The 18,214-nt window shown below is 36.6% G+C and overlaps 1 protein-coding gene across 2 annotated transcripts in view; it reads right to left on the minus strand.

The window, feature by feature from the left end:
* Window positions 1-17,363, minus strand: part of DTNBP1 (dystrobrevin binding protein 1) — a 40,612-nt gene extending 23,249 nt beyond the window's left edge. The window contains exons 1-7 of one of the 2 annotated variants that reach the window (XM_070940678.1): window positions 17,221-17,363; window positions 14,364-14,414; window positions 12,993-13,043; window positions 11,931-11,991; window positions 8,055-8,187; window positions 6,181-6,313; window positions 632-654 (exon numbers count right to left, since the gene is read on the minus strand). In XM_070940678.1, coding sequence (XP_070796779.1) covers window positions 632-654; window positions 6,181-6,313; window positions 8,055-8,187; window positions 11,931-11,991; window positions 12,993-13,043; window positions 14,364-14,414; window positions 17,221-17,276 — 508 coding nt within the window. In that variant the 5' untranslated portion in view covers window positions 17,277-17,363. Of the gene's footprint in view, window positions 1-631; window positions 655-6,180; window positions 6,314-8,054; window positions 8,188-11,930; window positions 11,992-12,992; window positions 13,044-14,363; window positions 14,415-17,220 lie in introns of those variants that run through there. The other variant, XM_070940679.1, reaches the window with a different exon arrangement.
* Window positions 17,364-18,214: the final 851 nt, after the last annotated feature.

The following is an 18,214-nucleotide window of genomic DNA, read 5'->3' on the forward strand; positions in this document are numbered from 1 at the left end:
GACCAAATGCAGGCGATTTGTAGTTGCGGCCATCATAGCAGCCTCATGGTCATGTTATTGTGATTATGATTGCACTGTTGCACAGTTACATGATCACCATTTGAAATCTTCATTGCCAGCTTCTGACAAGCAGTGTCAATGGGAAAGCTGGCAGCAGCTTTCAAAAAACAATTGCATGACCATGGGACACTGTGACCTTCACTGTTAAGCTTCACCTAACAAGGGCAACTAGAAGTGCCACAAATGCCATCGTAAATCATGTGATGTTGTGCTTTACAACTGCATCATTAGTCAACAGTTGCCAGTCCCACTTACTATTATTAAACTAAAACTATCTGTATTACCAAGATCATCACTGCAACCGTCAACATAGCATACAGCAAGAGTGTGTGATCAAGATCTCTGTTTGTATCATGGTAGCTACAGCTGAAGCATATATGTGATGTATATCTTATTAATTTCTGGCACCAAAGAAACTTACCGTATTTTTTGGAGTATAAGACGCACCTTTCCCCCCCCCCCAAAAGGGGTTGAAAATTTAGGTGCGTCTTATACAAGATGGCTCTTGCTTTGGGGAAACATTATACAGTATTTGATGTTTAAAATTGAAAATCACAACAATTATAAATACCTTTGAAGATTTCAAGTTCTTTCCTGGAAAAAAAAAACCATAACGTATGTCAGAGATTGAACACAAATTGGTTTTATTTGCAGATAACATACTTTTATTTCCAAACCCATACTACTGTTCCAGCATAGATGCAAAACATGGATGCCATTAGCAAAACAGCAGGATCATCTATTAACTGGTTGAAATTAATGTCCTTAAATGGATGGGTAACCAAATTCTCACCTATCGGCATCAAAAGGACTATTAATTCCATGTTTGCATCAAATCCATTCAATACTTAGATGTGTATATACCAAAGAATATAACTCATCCAGTTGCAGAATAGCTAATTAATATGACTCTTTAGTCAGGTTAATGCAACTGAAAGATAAAAAATATGTTATCAATTCTCGAAATCATTTATCTGAAGTCAAAAGGTAGCAACAAAGGTGAAAAGTCCCACAGTGAATCCAGACTGTGTAATAACTATCTGAAAATAAGAAATATAGATGAGTTGGAACTCTTTTGTGACTATATTATCACTAGATAATGACTATTTCTGTGGTTATTGAATGATAGTATAAGCTTTAACTTTCTCTCTTTCTACTGTTTTAGGGTTTTGTAATTATTTGTTTTATTTCTGGGAATAGGTGACTCGCTTCCCTTTAAAAAACTTAAAATGATTTACACTGAGATGTATTTTTTTTAATAATAATGCTGGCCATATTTTAAAAAATATTCTTTTAGTTAGAAGCAAGCATATGCTTTTATTTTTATTTTTAAAATGTTCTGAAAAAAGCAATTAAGAAAAAAAATCATTAACAGAAGTTTACAAAAAGAATTTTCTAATGTTCAAATACACATTGCTTTTCACAATTCATGTATGGATAAAAGAACTACCCTAATTCATTTGGAAAAATACATTAAATTTCAATATACATTCATAGATAGGAATTGTGCCATGCAACGACACACAAAGAATGTTTGTTTCACTTGGTCTATTATACTTTCATAATAAATAAAGCATTCTCTCACACACAAAAATTCAAACCTTACAAAAATATATCCTAAAAAGTTGGCCTTTTTATAAACTACTCTCTATACTAGAAATATACATAGGTACTGTATACGTTCTTAGTATAATAACAGAATAGTTTTCCACTTGAGACAAACAGACATTGATCATGGAATTTACTCAAAACCATAGAGAATATCAAGAGGTATATTCAGAAATAAAAAGTAATTTAGTCTTTAATACATTTAGCTAAGCTGTGGGAGATATCCAGGAGGCCAAATCGAACAAGCAGGCAGAAATGTGTTAATGAATCAAAAAAGGCAGCACCAATTTCATCATTAATAAATTTCATTAATTACTTAATTAGTAACTAGTTTCAGCTTAATTTCATCAGCATTGAGGTGACTTTGAAAGTTATAGGTTCAATTACCCAAAAGAATAAAAAACAGAAATAAAATAGAAAGAATGAAGAATCGCAAAGGCTTGCAACACAGACGAGAAAAGCAGAGAAGTGTTCAGTAACAGAGACACTAATTTAACAAAATGAGAAAATGGAGAGAAATAAGAACAGCCATGAAAATGTGACTCAACAATCAATCTTACTGAAGGTTGAAAGTATATTGAAAAGGATCTAGCTACAAAGGATATTTGGATATTGACAACAAAAATGCTGAGGGAATGTATTAGTGGATTGCAAAAAAAGTCGCTTGCAATTTATTTTCCTATATTCTGCATAGGCATGATTCGATCCACGGCCCTTGTAAACTGCTCATTCTAGGCCATGATGAGGACCTCTGCTGAATTGTATAGCGGACTTTGAGAAAAATCCCAAGCTCCCTCTGAATCTGCAATGAGTCTATCAGGTACTTGGGGCAGGATGACTGAAAAGATTAATAACTATCTGCTGGGGGAGAGCAACAGCGCTGGAGAATTCTAGGCCAAGAGAGAGTGGGCAATCCATACCAAGGCACTAATGTTAATGTTCCTGAAATTTAAATAATTCATCACTGCCCGGAAGCAAATACCAGATATAATGTGTTAGTAGGGCTATGAATAAGTTGGGACATTGTCCATGGCTCCTATGCTATCTTTGACAAGGGACCCAGAGAAGGCTGCCTGGAGTCTCTCAAAATCATAAGCCTGGGGAACTCTCCCAGACAGAGATGCTGCTAAACTGTAGGGAAGAAGGCAACCGAGCAGCAATCCCTACTGATCCTTATGGCCCAACCTCACAAAAAGGGGTTTCACATCCAACGACGTCTGCAACAGGGCGTCTCATGGCTACCAAGACAACAGCCACTACACCTGCCCTGGAATCACAGTGCCATTCATGAATCCCCGGAGGACGCAATATATGGGAACTATATATGGTATTATAAGTGAGCATCTAATGACGCAATTAATTCAGCTCGAGCTTGTATTCCAATTCCTCATAGAAATAAAGAAAAAAGAAGGGAAAAAAAGGCTAGAAAATTATGTTGTAAACAGAACTTGAAAAATGATGACCATATTGCTCATTAAGTTATATTCTTTCTCCTTTTTCAAAAAGTTAATTCAAATATTGATGAACAACTTACTAAGAAAGGGAGAAAGAGTGGATAATTGGCTTGTACCCAAGGAAATACTACACCGTTAATAATTACACATGACTTAAAGGTTGAATAAATCACATCAATCCAAAATATAGAAACTGGAAGACTCCCAAATCAAAACCTGTCTTAAACCTTCCAAGAAAACATTGCTGCTATGGTAGTTTCTATAAGGAATTACAGCAAGAACATTTGTTAAAAATCTAGTACCATCTTCTACTATCAGACATTTGGTGCCCTTGTTCACGTAAGTGTGCTGAACAGTATAAAAATTTGATAAATAAATAAATAAAAATAAAATGTATTAAATTTGCTTGACTCTGAGAGCTTTTTATCTTTATAGCCTGCACTGGATGTTCAACAAAACAATTTTTCTATTGTTAGAAAAATAAACTATAATTTACAATCCAAAGTAAAATCTTAATATTGATATTTTCAAAGAAATAGATCTATAATTAAAACACTAGGTTTGTCCATTTTGGGAATAATTATGATATATGTCACAATAAAACTAAAGAGTAGGGATTTATTTGAAAGAAAAATAACTTTCAGTAACTTTTGACAAAAATAACTTTTCAATAAAATAACAAAATTAACTTTTCAATAAAATAGAAAAAAATCCCAATATTGTTTTTATAGAAACCTACTAGAAAATCACCAGGGTCAGAAATCTTCCATAATTTTAAAAGATTTAATTATGATAATTTCTTGAAATAAAAGAAAAGTAAAATTAGTTTCCTAGCTTTGGGCTAACCGTGGTAACCTTGGTTGCTGTAAGAAAGGATGTATCTCATATTTTACTAATGAAAAACTTAACTGTTGTGGTTTGCTTTACTTCATTCACTACAGATATTTCTTTGTCAAATTGTTCTCAAAGTGCAAAACGAATGAGCAATTTTTTTAAAAACCTCTTATACATTAAGCTCTCTGAATGATTAGTGATACGAGGCAGGCTTCTAGTTTGCTCTTCAGAGTAGGGTAACTAGCAGTCAAAGCCAATGATTCTTGGCAATTCTGCCTTCATTGGGGAATCCTCAGTGCTTTCTGATTGGTTGTTTTCTGACAGACATTTCATTACCAAACTAGGCAACATCATCAGTGCACTGATGATGTTACCTAGTTTGGTAATGAAACGTCTGCCAGAAAACAACCAAGCTCAGAGAGCACCAAGAGCACCACAATTTAGTTCTGAGCTACAAATATTATTTTCTTTCAATATCCAATGAATAAGCTAAACTTCACTTTTGGGAAGCAGGATATGTCACCTATCAATGATTCTTGACTGTATCACATGGTCAGGGATTAATATAATATTAATATATCCAAGGAAAACTAGGTCATGTATTATTTTGTAATGAACCAACTGAGCTAATAAAAATCCCTTGCTCTTTTTAATACAGGTAGCCCAAGACTTATGACCGCAATTGAGATCAAAATTTATGTTGATAAGAGAGACATTTGTTAAGTGAGTTTTGCCCCATTTTATGACCTTTCTTGCCACCATTGTTAGATGAATCACTGCAACTATTAAGTTTATAGCACAGTTAACTGAAATTGGCTTCCCCACTGACTTTGTTTATCAAAGATGCAAAAGGTGACACTGGGACACTGCAACCATCAGAAATATGAACCAGTTGCCAGGCATCCGAATTTTGATCATGTGACCATGGGAATGCTGCAATGGTTGTATGTGTGAAAAACTTCATAAATCACTTTTTTGAGTGCTGTTGTAACTTTGAATGGTCACTAAACATATGGCTGTAAATCAAAGACTACCTGTACTCTTTCTTTAATATTCTTATCTGATAAATATTTCAACTTTGTCAGGCCTCTGATTCATCTAATTTATATCCAAATGTTCTTGAAGATACCTATTAAAAATCAAAACTCTAGTTTCAATTGGCCTTCTAATTAAATGATCATAGATTCCCTTGTGAGCAATTGTTTCAAGTTTATTCCTAACAGCTATTCATCTTACAATTATTTGCCAACAGGAAGTGAGATACTCTGATTTTCTTGAGAAAAGAGAGACAACTTGAACAACAAATTTAGCATTTCAGGTCATCTAAAAATAGCTGGTCTCTGCTATTGCAATAGGATTTTTTCCCTCTCTACTAAAAAACTATAAAAATGTGACAAATCAGAAGACCACGATGAATAAAGGATGGAGTCCTTAAACCAAAACAATTTTTTTCTAATGTCTACATAGTAAAAGTTGAAACACATTCATTCAGCAGCCAGCTACTCCTACTCTAAGCAGGAGGTATTTTAATAATTTTCCACGAAGTATGCTACATGTATGAAAGTATTTCCAATCCTTAAGATAAAGTTACCGTATTTTTTAGAGTATAAGACACACTTTTTCCCCTCCGAAGAGGCTGAAAATTTGGGTGCGTCTTATACTCCAAATGTAGCTTTTTCAAAGCTTTTTTCCAGCCCTAACCAGGCGCTAGCGAGTGAAGCGATCTACCTCCGACTCCCAGCTATGCTTTAGAAGCTTTTTCAGTGAAGTGATCTTCCCTGCTTTGCCTGCTCCCTCTGACTCTCAGTTGTGAAGCTTTTTTTCAGCCCTAACAAGGCGCTAGCCAGTGAAGCGCTTTGCCTGCCTCAGCTGTGGTTTTTTTTCAGCCCTAACGAGGCGCTAGCGAGTAAAATGATCTCTGTGCTTTACCTTTTCTCATTGCTTCTCTCTCCAAAGATCAGTTGCGCTTTAGCAGCTGTTTTTTATCCCCAACCAGGAGATAAAACCCAGCAAACTAATGTGCTGAAGCTGACCAGACTAAGGACACTAGCCAGATGAATACCTGATAGGCAGAATTCCCCCCTCCCATTTTCCTCCCCAAAAACTAAGGTGTGTCTTATACTCTGGTGTGTCTTATACTCCAAAAAATATGATAGTTTAATATGTTTGCTTACACATAAGATTGAAAGGATTCTGTGAGTAAATCAAATATATTCAAGCCTACCTTTTTGTCTTCTTGTAATTTTCACGCTGTAATATTTGCATATGCTTGTATCTTTGCAATTCGCACTGTCCACAAAGATCTTCAAGATGCAATAAATGATGCTCCATTTCTTTAAAATGTGCTTCCAATTGGACTTTGTTAATGAAACATTCAAACAAGGTATGTAAGTATCACCTCTCAAATAGCTCATGATCACTTTTGATATAATTTCAGGCTAAACAACCTCATGCATTATATCCTTTCCATTTCACAGACACCATGATAAAATTGGTACAGCAAATGACATATTAAAGGGAAAGAGGAAGTGTCATAAGACACCTGCTTTCCTTTCAATCTTAACTTATCTTCCCATCAGACAATTTGGAGAAGACTAATCGAGACAGTTGGTTACAAAAGAGCCATGGTGGCACAGTGGTTAGAATGCAGTACTACAGGCTACTTCTGCTGACTGCCGGCTGCCTGCAATTTGGCAGATCGAATCTCACCAGGCTCAAGGTTGACTCAGCCTTCCATCCTTCCGAGGTTGGTAAAATGAGGACCCAGACTGTTGTTGGAGGCAACCGCTTAGAGAGGGCTGTAAAGCAATGTGAAGCTGTATAGAAGTCTAAGTGCTATTGCTATAATACACAATGTTTTTCAAGGGTTTTCTAGAATAATTATTCAAGAAATGAAGCTCCTGAGCAATCAACTACTTATTTCTCCCCAAATCAAAAATAATTCAGTTTATTTCTCAAACTAATCCAAAACTGAAAATATCAATTTGGTACCTCTAAGCCATAAAAAGCACTGCAATCATGGTAATTCTCCGAAGAATTACATCTGCTAATGATTACAATGCTTTCTGCACCTGTAATACTGCATAAGAACACCAGAAAATGGAAAGCCAGCCTTTCGTTCCCCTTCATCACTGTGCTCAATATTCTGCATTACAGTGAAAGGTAAGATGGCAAACTCAGAATTCATTTTCTGTCTCAAAAATAAATTCAGAATTTTGACTTATAAAGTTTAGCTCTTTTTTCAAGGGCAGGCTTTCACAAATTCCTTTAGTTTACTTTCAAAACCTTAACAGAGACCTTTAGAATGTTTTTAAAATACAAATTAATATAAGAAAATCATCATCCATGAAAAAAATTACAAATGAACCCCCATTTACTAATTTTGGTGAATTTTGATGCAGTAGGCATCAAAACGCTGGTGTCTTACGCAAAGTCATTTGTAAATGACAAAAGAGGGCACCATGTCTTTTCTGTTGTCAGTGTTGGAGATCAGGCATTTTCTTTTGTGGCTTTCAATTGGGTGCATTATCGTATTAGCAAAAATTGACTTTACAAACAGTCTATCGCTTCCTCCTTCATCTGTTTGAAATTACAAGCATTATAGCTTTCCACCATCCAGCCACATTTTTCTGGATTTCATCTTTCTTTTCTGTTTACTGTTTTTATAACATCATTTGCAAGTCTATACTCCAATTTATATTCATTTGAGCTGTCCTGCTAATGATATTGTCTAGCTGTTCTGTTCTCAACAAAAAGGATTAGCACCAATAATAAAAAAAGCTAAACTCAAGCCAATGATTTGAAAAAAACTAGTCCTTGAGGACCCCCTGCTGAGTACTTTTAAAAATACACCTAAGTTACACAGAATTATTTGCTTATAACAGGATTTTTCAAAGTCGGCAATATTGTACCCTCCTAAAATAACATGTCCCCTCCTGTGAATATAATGATTTAATTGGGGTTTGGATTCAGTCAAAATAAATGTACCTCTCATTTTTAACAAGTAGCAATGATGCAATGATATCTTCTTTTTAATGATCTGAGTATTTATAGAGTATCTAACTCTATAAATAAGAAACAAACTGAATGCATACATACCCAGGCTAGCTGTTGTAGATTCCAAGCCTGCCAGAAATACTGGAATTTGTTGGAGCTGGTCTTGAAGGTCCAAGAGACCACTTCTCTTTTTCTCCCAATAGGCAGAAAGCATTACAACTTCACTATCCACCAGCTGAAATTATTAAAGTCAAGAATATAATTATAGATAGCAAATTTCTTGTTTAGTTTTCAAGCTAAAGCCTTAAGTGATTTCGAAAGCTGCAGAATTACATTCCCACTTAGCTGCAAGTAAAATAATTCAGAGCAATTAATTCTATGCCCTCATAGTTTTCAATTAAATTCAATATATTTCAGCATAGTACAAAACTGATTTCAAAAAGAATGTCCTTTTTGCAATTATTTTAAGTCTGTGAAAAATGGATAAATATATGACTAATTATTTGTCCTGCTAAATTTTCAAGTTTATACACTCTTTTGCCAAATCTTGTCTTACATACAGTACTTTCTTCAAACATCTAAGATGCCATTAACACAAGGGGAGTCAAAGCTAAGGAACTGGAGCAAATAAATCTACTAAGTATAAATAATAGCAGCTTCATATATCTCAGTAAGTATAATGGGGTTTCCTGAGTTTTAGCACTGCATGCTATGCCTTATTCAACAAATCACTGAGATAGTTAAAAGAACAGAGCCCTAAATCTAATGTTAGTCTGGATTGAATTCAGCACAGTGAATCAAAATAAACAATACAAAACAATATGTACAGTCAGGTCCATAAATATTGGGACATCGACACAATTCTAACATCTTTGGCTCTATACACCACCACAATGGAGTTGGAATGAAACAAACACAATGTGCTTTAACTGCAGACTGTCAGCTTTAATTTGAGGGTATGTACATCCAACTCGGGTGAACGGTGTAGGACTTACAGCAGTTTGTATATGTGCCTCCCACTTGTTAAGGGACCAAAAGTAATGGGACAATTGGCTTCTCAGCTGTTCCATGGCCAGGTGTGTGATATTCCCTCATTACCCCAATTACAATGTGCAGATAAAAGGCCCAGAGTTCATTTCAAGTGTGCTATTTGCATTTGGAATCTGTTGCTGTCAACTCTCAAAATGAGATCCAAAGAGCTGTCACTATCAGTGAAGCAAGCCATCACTAGGCTGAAGAAACAAAACAAACCCATCAGAGAGATAGCAAGAACATTAGGCGTGGCCAAAACAACTGTTTGAAACATTCTCAAAAAGAAGGAATGCACCGGTGAGCTCAGCAACACCAAAAGACCCGAGAGACCACGGAAAACAAGTGTGGTGGATGACCGAAGAATTCTTCCCCTGGTGAAGAAAACACCCTTCACAACAGTTGGCCAGATCAAGAACACTCTCCAGGAGGTAGGTGTATGTGTGTCAAAGTCAACAATCAAGAGAAGACTTCACCAGAGTGAATACAGAGGGTTCACCACAAGATGTAAACCATTGGTGAGCCTCAAAAACAGGAAGGCCAGATTAGAGTTTGCCAAACAACATCTAACAAAGCCTTCACAGTTCTGGAACAAGATCCTATAGACAGATGAGACCAAGATCAACTTGTACCAGAGTGATGGGAAGAGAAGAGTATGGAGAAGGAAAGGAACTGCTCATGATCCTAAGCATACCACCTTATCAGTGAAGCATGGTGGTGGTAGTGTCATGGCATGGGCATGTATGGCTGCCAATGGAACTGGTTCTCTTGTATTTATTGATGATGTGACTGCTGACAAAAGCAGCAGGATGAATTCTGAAGTGTTTCGGGCAATATTATCTGCTCACATTCAGCCAAATGCTGCAGAACTCATTGGATAGCGCTTCACAGTGCAGATGGACAATGACCCAAAGCATACTGCAAAAGCAACCAAAGAGTTTTTGAATGGACAGAAGTGGAATGTTATGCAATGGCCAAGTCAATCACCTGACCTGAATCCCATTGAGCATGCATTTCACTTGCTGAAGACAAAACTGAAGGGAAAATGCCCCAAGAACAAGCAGGAACTGAAGACAGTTGCAGTAGAGGCCTGGCAGAGCATCACCAGGGATGAAACCCAGCGTCTGGTGATGTCTATGCATTCCAGACTTCAGGCTGTGATTGACTGCAAAGGATTTGCAACCAAATATTAAGAAGGGAAAGTTTGATTTATGATTATTATTCTGTCCCTTTACTTTTGGTCCCTTAACAAGTGGGAGGCACATATGCAAACTGCTGTAAGTCCTACACCGTTCACCTGAGTTGGATGTACATACCCTTAAATTAAAGCTGACAGTCTGCAGTTAAAGCACATTGTGTTTGTTTCATTCCAACTCCATTGTGGTGGTGTATAGAGTCAAAGATGTTAGAATTGTGTCGATGTCCCAATATTTATGGACCTGACTGTAACTGTCAATTCAGTTTAGATTTTTAACTAATCCAGTGCCTCTAAATTAATTCAGAAAACAAACTATTTCAAAATCCAGACAAGTTTTATAAAAACATCAGATTTAACATTTTACTCTGGAAAATGAGTCAAATCATTTAAAAAACTATTTGAATTTCTGAATCAATATTGCATTTTCTACAAGACTAATAAGTATAATTTGCTATATATGTTTATGTGAACACGGTTGGTGTCTTTAGTTTAATATCTAATTCAAATAAAATCATGAGGTATCAAATGTACTGTAATCAATGTTATATTGAATTGCATTGAGAGGAAAAGATAATAGATTTTGGTGGTTCAAGACCTCAGATATATTCCTAAAGAATTCTGAATAGTGATGCTGATAGATAAGACTGTACTTTAAAAATTCAAATAATTTCCATAATCCAAAATATTCTGTACACACGTTTGTTTGTTTGTTTGTTTGTTTGTGTTTGTTTGTGTGTGCGTGTATACATTTTTAACACAATTACAATACATGATACATGTGATTACCTTTATAGAATGTTTAGAAACTATGTCTTCATGATTTCAAATGGAGAATGACTAAACAGAGTACTGGTAGTCCTCAACTTATGACCACAATTGGGACCAGAATTTCTGTCGCTAAATAAGGCAGTTGTTAAGTCACGTTCGATTTTACAATATTTTTCACCATGGCTATGCTAATTACTGCAGATATTAAGTGAATCATGTGGTCATTAAGCAAAACCAGCTCCCCCACCCCCACCCCCATTGACTTTGCTTGTGGAAGCTGGCTGGGAAAGGCACAAATAGTAATTTATTTTTTATTTATTTTATTTATTTTAATTTGATTTATATGCCGCCCTTCTCCGGAGACTCAGGGCAGCTTACAATGCGTTAAGCAATAGCCTTCATACTTACATGACCCCAGGACACTGCAAATGTCATAAATATATATGCCAATTGCCAATGGCCAAATTTTGATCGTATGACTCTGGGGATTCTGCGATGGTTGTAAGTCACTTTTTTCAGTGTGGTTATAACTTCTAACTAAACTTCTAACTAAATGAATGGTTTTAAGTCAAGGACTACCAGTATTTGATAATTTACATTTGTATTGCAAAAGTTTTAGCTTAGTTATTTTCAAAGATTCCAGTGCAGCTTTCCTAATGTGTGTTCAGAACTCAGAAGGATCATAAACAACCATGTACTTTATGCAAAGGTATCATTTTGTGATACAAATACTGTACTTATTGTATAATAACTGGCTTTAAATCTGCATGTCATCAATTTGCATTATACCTGAGATACTACTAAGTTGCCACATATATTTAACACTACATAGCCTCTAAAACTGCTATACAAGGTTCCTGCAAGCACAATATAGAGAATATTAAATATTTAAATAACAGCTATGTTTAATTCATAAATACTAAACACTGAAATAGCAGTACTCATTTTTAATTAAACTTTTCCATATTATGTGTATATATCACCTCTCCAGTTTTTGCACACTCTTTTGCTCCTTTGTGAAGTGCTGCCCAGGAATCTTCATACCTTCCCAAAAGGAAACAGAAATAGCATTAATATTTATACTTAAACATAAACATATCAAATGTTGCTGATCTGACGTTCTTATTTTTTATTATACATAATCTACGGATATTGTTACAGCTTGGCTTTATTTTTATAAAAACACTACAACATTACAGAACCTTTTTTAGATTAGCATGTTTCAGAATTTTAGAGTAAGATCAGCAAAAAGATCAGCAAAAGTCAACATCACATATTTCAAATGAAAGTTGAGCTTCTCCTGTGGTCACTTACCCAGCATAAATAAATCATAAACCTACAGATTTGGAAAACTCTAAATATAGGTCATGTAAATAGTTTTAAACAACCAATTTACACTTCCACAAATAAAATAAAAATGGGAAAAAGTAGAAAATAAGCTTTCTTTAAAAAGGGATAAATTTTCCTTAAAACCAACAATAAGTGTTTTTAAAACTGAAAATTAGTAACCTTATCTAAGTACTGTTTTCTGTATTACCAATATGAAATTTGTGGTTACATTATTCATGGAGCTAAATTTAGATTATAATCATCACCTATTTGGGATGTAAATTCAATGGGATTTAACTCAAAAATATGAATAGGATTGTGATAAAAGAGTGCAATTACATATCATTTCTTGGGGACAAGTCACATATATTCAATTTACAAACAAATTAGTGCACAGTTAGTCTAACAATCAGTTGATTCAAGTATACAGTTGTCTTTTTAATTTTGAAATTCCCAGGAACTGCACAAAAGCTAAAGTTCTGCATTTCATAAAGACTCTAGTGTGTTTAGTGTATTTTTAGTTATTAACAAGTTAAAGTCATTATTATCAGTGAGATTACTGATTTTATACTGTTATTTATTGCTTTTCAATTAATAAAACAATATAAAAGTAAGGAAATACCCTACATATATTGTAATTATATCTCTGGCTCCAGAAAAATAAGGAAATCAATAACATTGTCATAAAACAGCAACAGTTTAAAGAAGAAACGTACCTACTCAGCAAAACTAAACCAGCAGAAAATTCTGGTAAACTCTGTGCAGTCCTGTAATAAAAATTATAGGCACATCTTAATGACTTTAAATTTGTTCTTTAGGATCTGGAGGATCAACAAATCGTTTTTTAAAACAAAACATAAAAAAAATCAAAGGATAATTACAACATCAGCAGTGTTCAGCTAACTGGAAATGCAATTTTTATTTGTTTGGTTTGGCCTCTAGAAAATTCTAAGCTGTCATATTGGACAACTTTTATTCTTTGCAATGGCATAGTTATGTCTCCTCTTGTGAATATAAACTTCTACAGAGCACAGATACAGGTAGTCCTTGCTCAATGACCACAATTGTGACCGGCAAGTCCATTGCTAAGCAATGCAGCCATTAAGTGAGAAATCATGTGACAACACCTTGCATTTTTACTGCTAGCTTCTAAACTGACTATGCTTGTCATAAGCTGGCTGTAAGTTATGTAACTTGTGATCATGTGATAGCAGGATGCATATACATCCACCGGATGCAAAATGCCTGATGCTGCAACAGTCATAAGTGCAAGGACCAGCCATAGTTACTTTTTCAGCACCATCATGACTTTGAAGTTACTAAACAGGGCAATCATTAAGCAAGGACACCTGTACCAATCTAACTTATGACTATGATTATGGCAGCTCTCTAAAGTGGTACACATACTTTTGGTATAATAATAATGACTGGAACATAAAATAACAGAGCTGAAAGGGACCTTGGAGGTCTTCTAGTCCAACCCCCTGCTTATGCGGGAAACCCTACACCCCTTCAGACAAATGGTTATCCAATCTGCCCTGAGTCTTTGGAGAGGGGCGGCATATAAAGTGAATTAATTAAAATTAAATTAATTAAATTAAATCTCTTCTTTAAAACTTCCAGTGTTGCAGCATTTACAACTTCTGGAGGCAAGTTGTTCCGCTGATTAATTGTTCTAACTGTCAGAAAATTTCTCCTTAGTTCTAGGTTGCTTCTCTCTTTGATTAGTTTCCACCCATTGCTTCTTGTCCTGCCCTCAGGTGCTTTGGAGAATAGCTTGACTCCCTCTTCTTTGTGGCAGCCCCTGAGATATTGGAACACTGCTATCATGTCACCCTAGTCCTTTTCTTTTCATCAAACTAGACATACCCTATTCCCACAACTGTTCTTTATATAATACGTATTATATAATAGTTTATTATTGTACATAAACATCAAATTTTAAAGCCCTGCGAGCAATATCAAAACAGAAACTGAATATATGTTCTGAATATTTGAACAATTCATACCATGAAATAATTATTAAAGTACAGTTTTCTTAACGAAAACAGATTTTACAAGTATAATGTTAAAATATTTAGCAGTACCTCTGTTTATTTATTTTAGCTTCTCTTGATTTGTCACTGAAGATCTTCAGCCTGGAAAAACATATATTGAGGGAGAAAAAGTTGATTAAGAGTCCCAATTAAAATTTTTAATGTTTAAAATACCAATTTACTGAATGTACCAATCCCTTTGTGTTCCTTCTATCACCTAAAAATAACACTGCAAACCTGTGTCCAGGTACTGCATCAATCCTGATGCTTTCCTGTTGCTATTCCATCTTCTTTCCAAACCTGTATCTTGTTCTGCACATGAAGCAGAAGTCATAATTCTGAGGTGTTGTGAACAGATTGTGCCACAAATATGTTCTTTTAATCTTCCCCACATCAAGAAAACATCCTCACTGCAATAGAGTATTTTCAGTTTTTTTTTTAAAGGTTACCTTTTGTGGATATTTCTTCACTTTCACTGTTAATTTTCCATTGTTTCTATTAACATACTCTCCACTTCCATTTAGAAACACTTTTCACAAATTTCAAATGTAAACTTTTATCTGAATTTCAATGTTTATATCTGACAGGGATTACAATTTTGAAGCAGACCTTGGTTTGCAGTAGATAACTTCAGTTAAGTAATGTAATCTGTACTATTCCAATCTTTTTTTGAAGTTGGATAGCATGTAATATTAAAACTTTCATCTTCAGTTTAGTCACTGAAAAGATACATATGACACTGTAAGATGCCTACCAGATATCAGGAAATGTTACTAAAATACATAAAAATTATAGCAACAGTCATAGACTTCTTAAAGTTATATATTTAAAAAGAAAACTGCACAGCTCCTCTATGAAAAAAAATCTATTACAGTTTGAAAAATAAGGAAAATAATTTTGCCTAAGACATTCTGGAATAGATCATTCTTTTAAATATAGATTGTTCAATGCAAGTTGTGTTTGGATCACTGTACAGTCTGAAAGTTGAGTAACAACAACTGGACTTATTGTCTTGTTGATTTGAGATGATTTGCTACTCATCCAAGTAGCTTCTTCAGTCTGAACAAGTTGGTTAAGGGAATCTGAGTAGGCAGGGCAATGTTCCAATTCCTCAAATTCTTAGGGTTATTCCTGCACCAACCTCAGGGTTTCTTCCCCAAAATGCATGGCAATATGTTAATAAAGGTTCTCAGTCATCCAGATAAAATTGTTTGAAGGATTAAGTCAGATTTATTTCCTTGTTGATTTGAGATGTTTCGCTCCTTATCCTAGAAGCTTCTCTTCTTCAATCTGAAGAAGTCCAGTTATCATGACTCAACTTGCAGACAATTCTACCTGGATGACTAAGAATCCTCATTGACGTATCACAGTACAGTCTGTCTTATTAGGAATCCTTAGGCTAGCATAGTTGGGGCAATGCAGAGCCACTTGCGATTCTAGCTCTCAACATGCTAGATTGTTACCAATATAATCCGCTTCCACTTTTGTTTCTAAAAAGTGGCATGAAGCAACAGTGTAAACAAAGCTGCAGTTGGGAAACAGATTTCATAAGAAGTACAACTAAAAATTTTGTTATACTTGCTGGGGGGGGGTGGCCACTTTTATAAAATCTGACCACAAAGCCACAAGAGCATTGGAAGAAAACAGAACTGTACCAGAGGCTTGCATCTTACATTTACTTAAAACCTATTGATTTTAGCTGGAGCATCCTTTAAAAAGCTACAATTACTTTTAAAACAATCATACATTGCTTTCAGGTACACTGTACTGTACCATACTAATATCTCTCACACTACAATATCTTAAAGCATGTTAAGACTATTAATTAACAAATCGAAATTAAATCAGTAGTTTAAAAAAACAGAAGAAAGAAGTGTTCATTATTATGTAAGCATAATAAGTATTCATTATTATGTCAGAAAAATTAAAATGCATTTTGGAGGGAGTCCACCTCCAAAATTCAGGAGGTGGACTCCTTATGACGCTATATTAAGAAGGGAAAGCCTAGAGTACATATGGTTGAACTTAAGTACAGTACAAGTAATCCTCGACTTACAACAGTTTGTTTAGTGACTGTTCAAAGTTACAACGGCACTGAAAAAAGTGACTTACGACCGCTTTTCACACTTACAACTGTTGCACCATCCCCACGGTCATTTGATCAAAATTCAGAATCTTGGCAAATGGCTCATATTTATGACAGTTAAAGTGTCCTGGGGAGGGGTTACGTGATCCCCTTTTGCGACCTTCTGACAAGCAAAGTCAATGGGGAAGCCGGATTCAATTAACAACCGTGTAACTAGCCTAACAACCGCAGGGCTTCACTTAACGACGGTGGCAAGCAAGGTGGTAAAATGGGGCAAAACTCATTTGTCTCGCTTAGCAACATTAACGTTGGGCTCAATTGTGGTCGTAAATCAAGGATTACCTGTTCTGGTCAAGAAAGGTTGCTACTACTACCCTGCATACTCTATGTCTTACAACCCCGTCCCTTTTTATTTACTCAGAGTTAAGTCTCAGGGCATTACAACGGGATTTATCCACGGCGTGCCTACGCCTGCAGCAGAGTTAAGACCATCCCTCTTTTAGCCGATTCCTTTAAATTCAGCCCACCGGGTCCGGAGGGGGCTTATTCGCGCGTAAAAGCGTCAGGTGTTACACCCACCGCCCCTTGGCGTTTGCTTGCCGGAGAGACTGACGCAGTTTGGGGACTTCTTCGGGAATGTGACCCCCTTCCGGGACCAAAAAAAAAAACAGGCTTCGGCGATTCAAGCCTTCCCGGCGCCTCGACTTTCAACCCACCACTTCTATAGCTCCACCGACCGACCGAGCGTCGCCCTCCCCGCGTCTCTCGGGAGCATTATGAGGGGAGCCGCAACCGCCTTTCCCCGCCCGGTCGCCCCCTCACCCGGAGCTCAGATCCTGCTGGACGCTCAGGAGCCGCTCGCGCAAACTCTCCAACATCTCCCGCTCGGGAAAAACGGCGCGCGCGGGCGCCGCCGCCAAATCCCCAAAGCTGACCACCTCAACTCCACTGCGGCACCCAGGAAGCACGGGACGCAGGCGGGCGGGGGCGCGGCGGGGCGGGTCTTCGAAGGAGCATCCAATGAGAACGCCGCTTCGTCGTCGACTGTCCTTCAATGCGCTCCGCTTGTCAATCGAAGGTCCACCCCTCAGGGCTGGCCAATCCCGCCTTGTTGTTCTTTCCCCCCCCTCCCCGCTTCCCTCCCTCCCGGTTCAAAGAATGTAGGGTTTTACGAGCTCGATGCTCCGCCCCCCCCCCCCCCGTTGCTTATTTCCCAACGGTATCCGCCTCTTGCTTTTCTTCTCCATTATAAACAGCCTTCTGTCGCGATTAGTCTGACGCGAAGGGCGCCCTACATACAGGCGTTTGTTTTTAAAACAGAGCGCTGCTTAATTAGGGTTCCGAGTTTCCGTGGGCGAAAGAGCCTTTCCTGGAAACTCAGCTCGATCTGGCTAAACCAGGTCTTAAATTTGCCAAGTTTGGAGACTTTTGGCTAAAAAAAAACCCGCAGTAACAATTGCAATATTTATCTATCCTTCAATGGAGCATTGGCTCTTTCCCCCTCCCAAAAAATCCCCCGCAACCCTAAAAATCAGAGAAAGAAAGGAGCCTCTGATCTCTCTAACTGAGATCTTTCTAATAAAAGAGATCCACCCCCCACCAGATCTGGGAAAATCGCGATAGTGGCGTGCGCGGGAAGATTTTCATAATAGTGTCTGTGTGTCCAGTCTACACTGTGTAAATCTGTGGCCGGCATCAATCACTAGTTCCTTTCTCGTGTGCAAAAAGAAACTACGATCTTACTCTAAAAAGAAGTCCAACTATAGGCTACTTGTGATGTTTAGCGATTCTTAAGTTGGCATGACGTTGCAATTTA

Source organism: Pituophis catenifer, unplaced genomic scaffold (genome assembly GCF_029215685.1).
Source record: "Pituophis catenifer annectens isolate HBS135680 unplaced genomic scaffold, rPitCat1.0.hap2 SCAF_3, whole genome shotgun sequence".
NCBI classification, from domain to species: Eukaryota; Metazoa; Chordata; class Lepidosauria; order Squamata; family Colubridae; genus Pituophis; species Pituophis catenifer.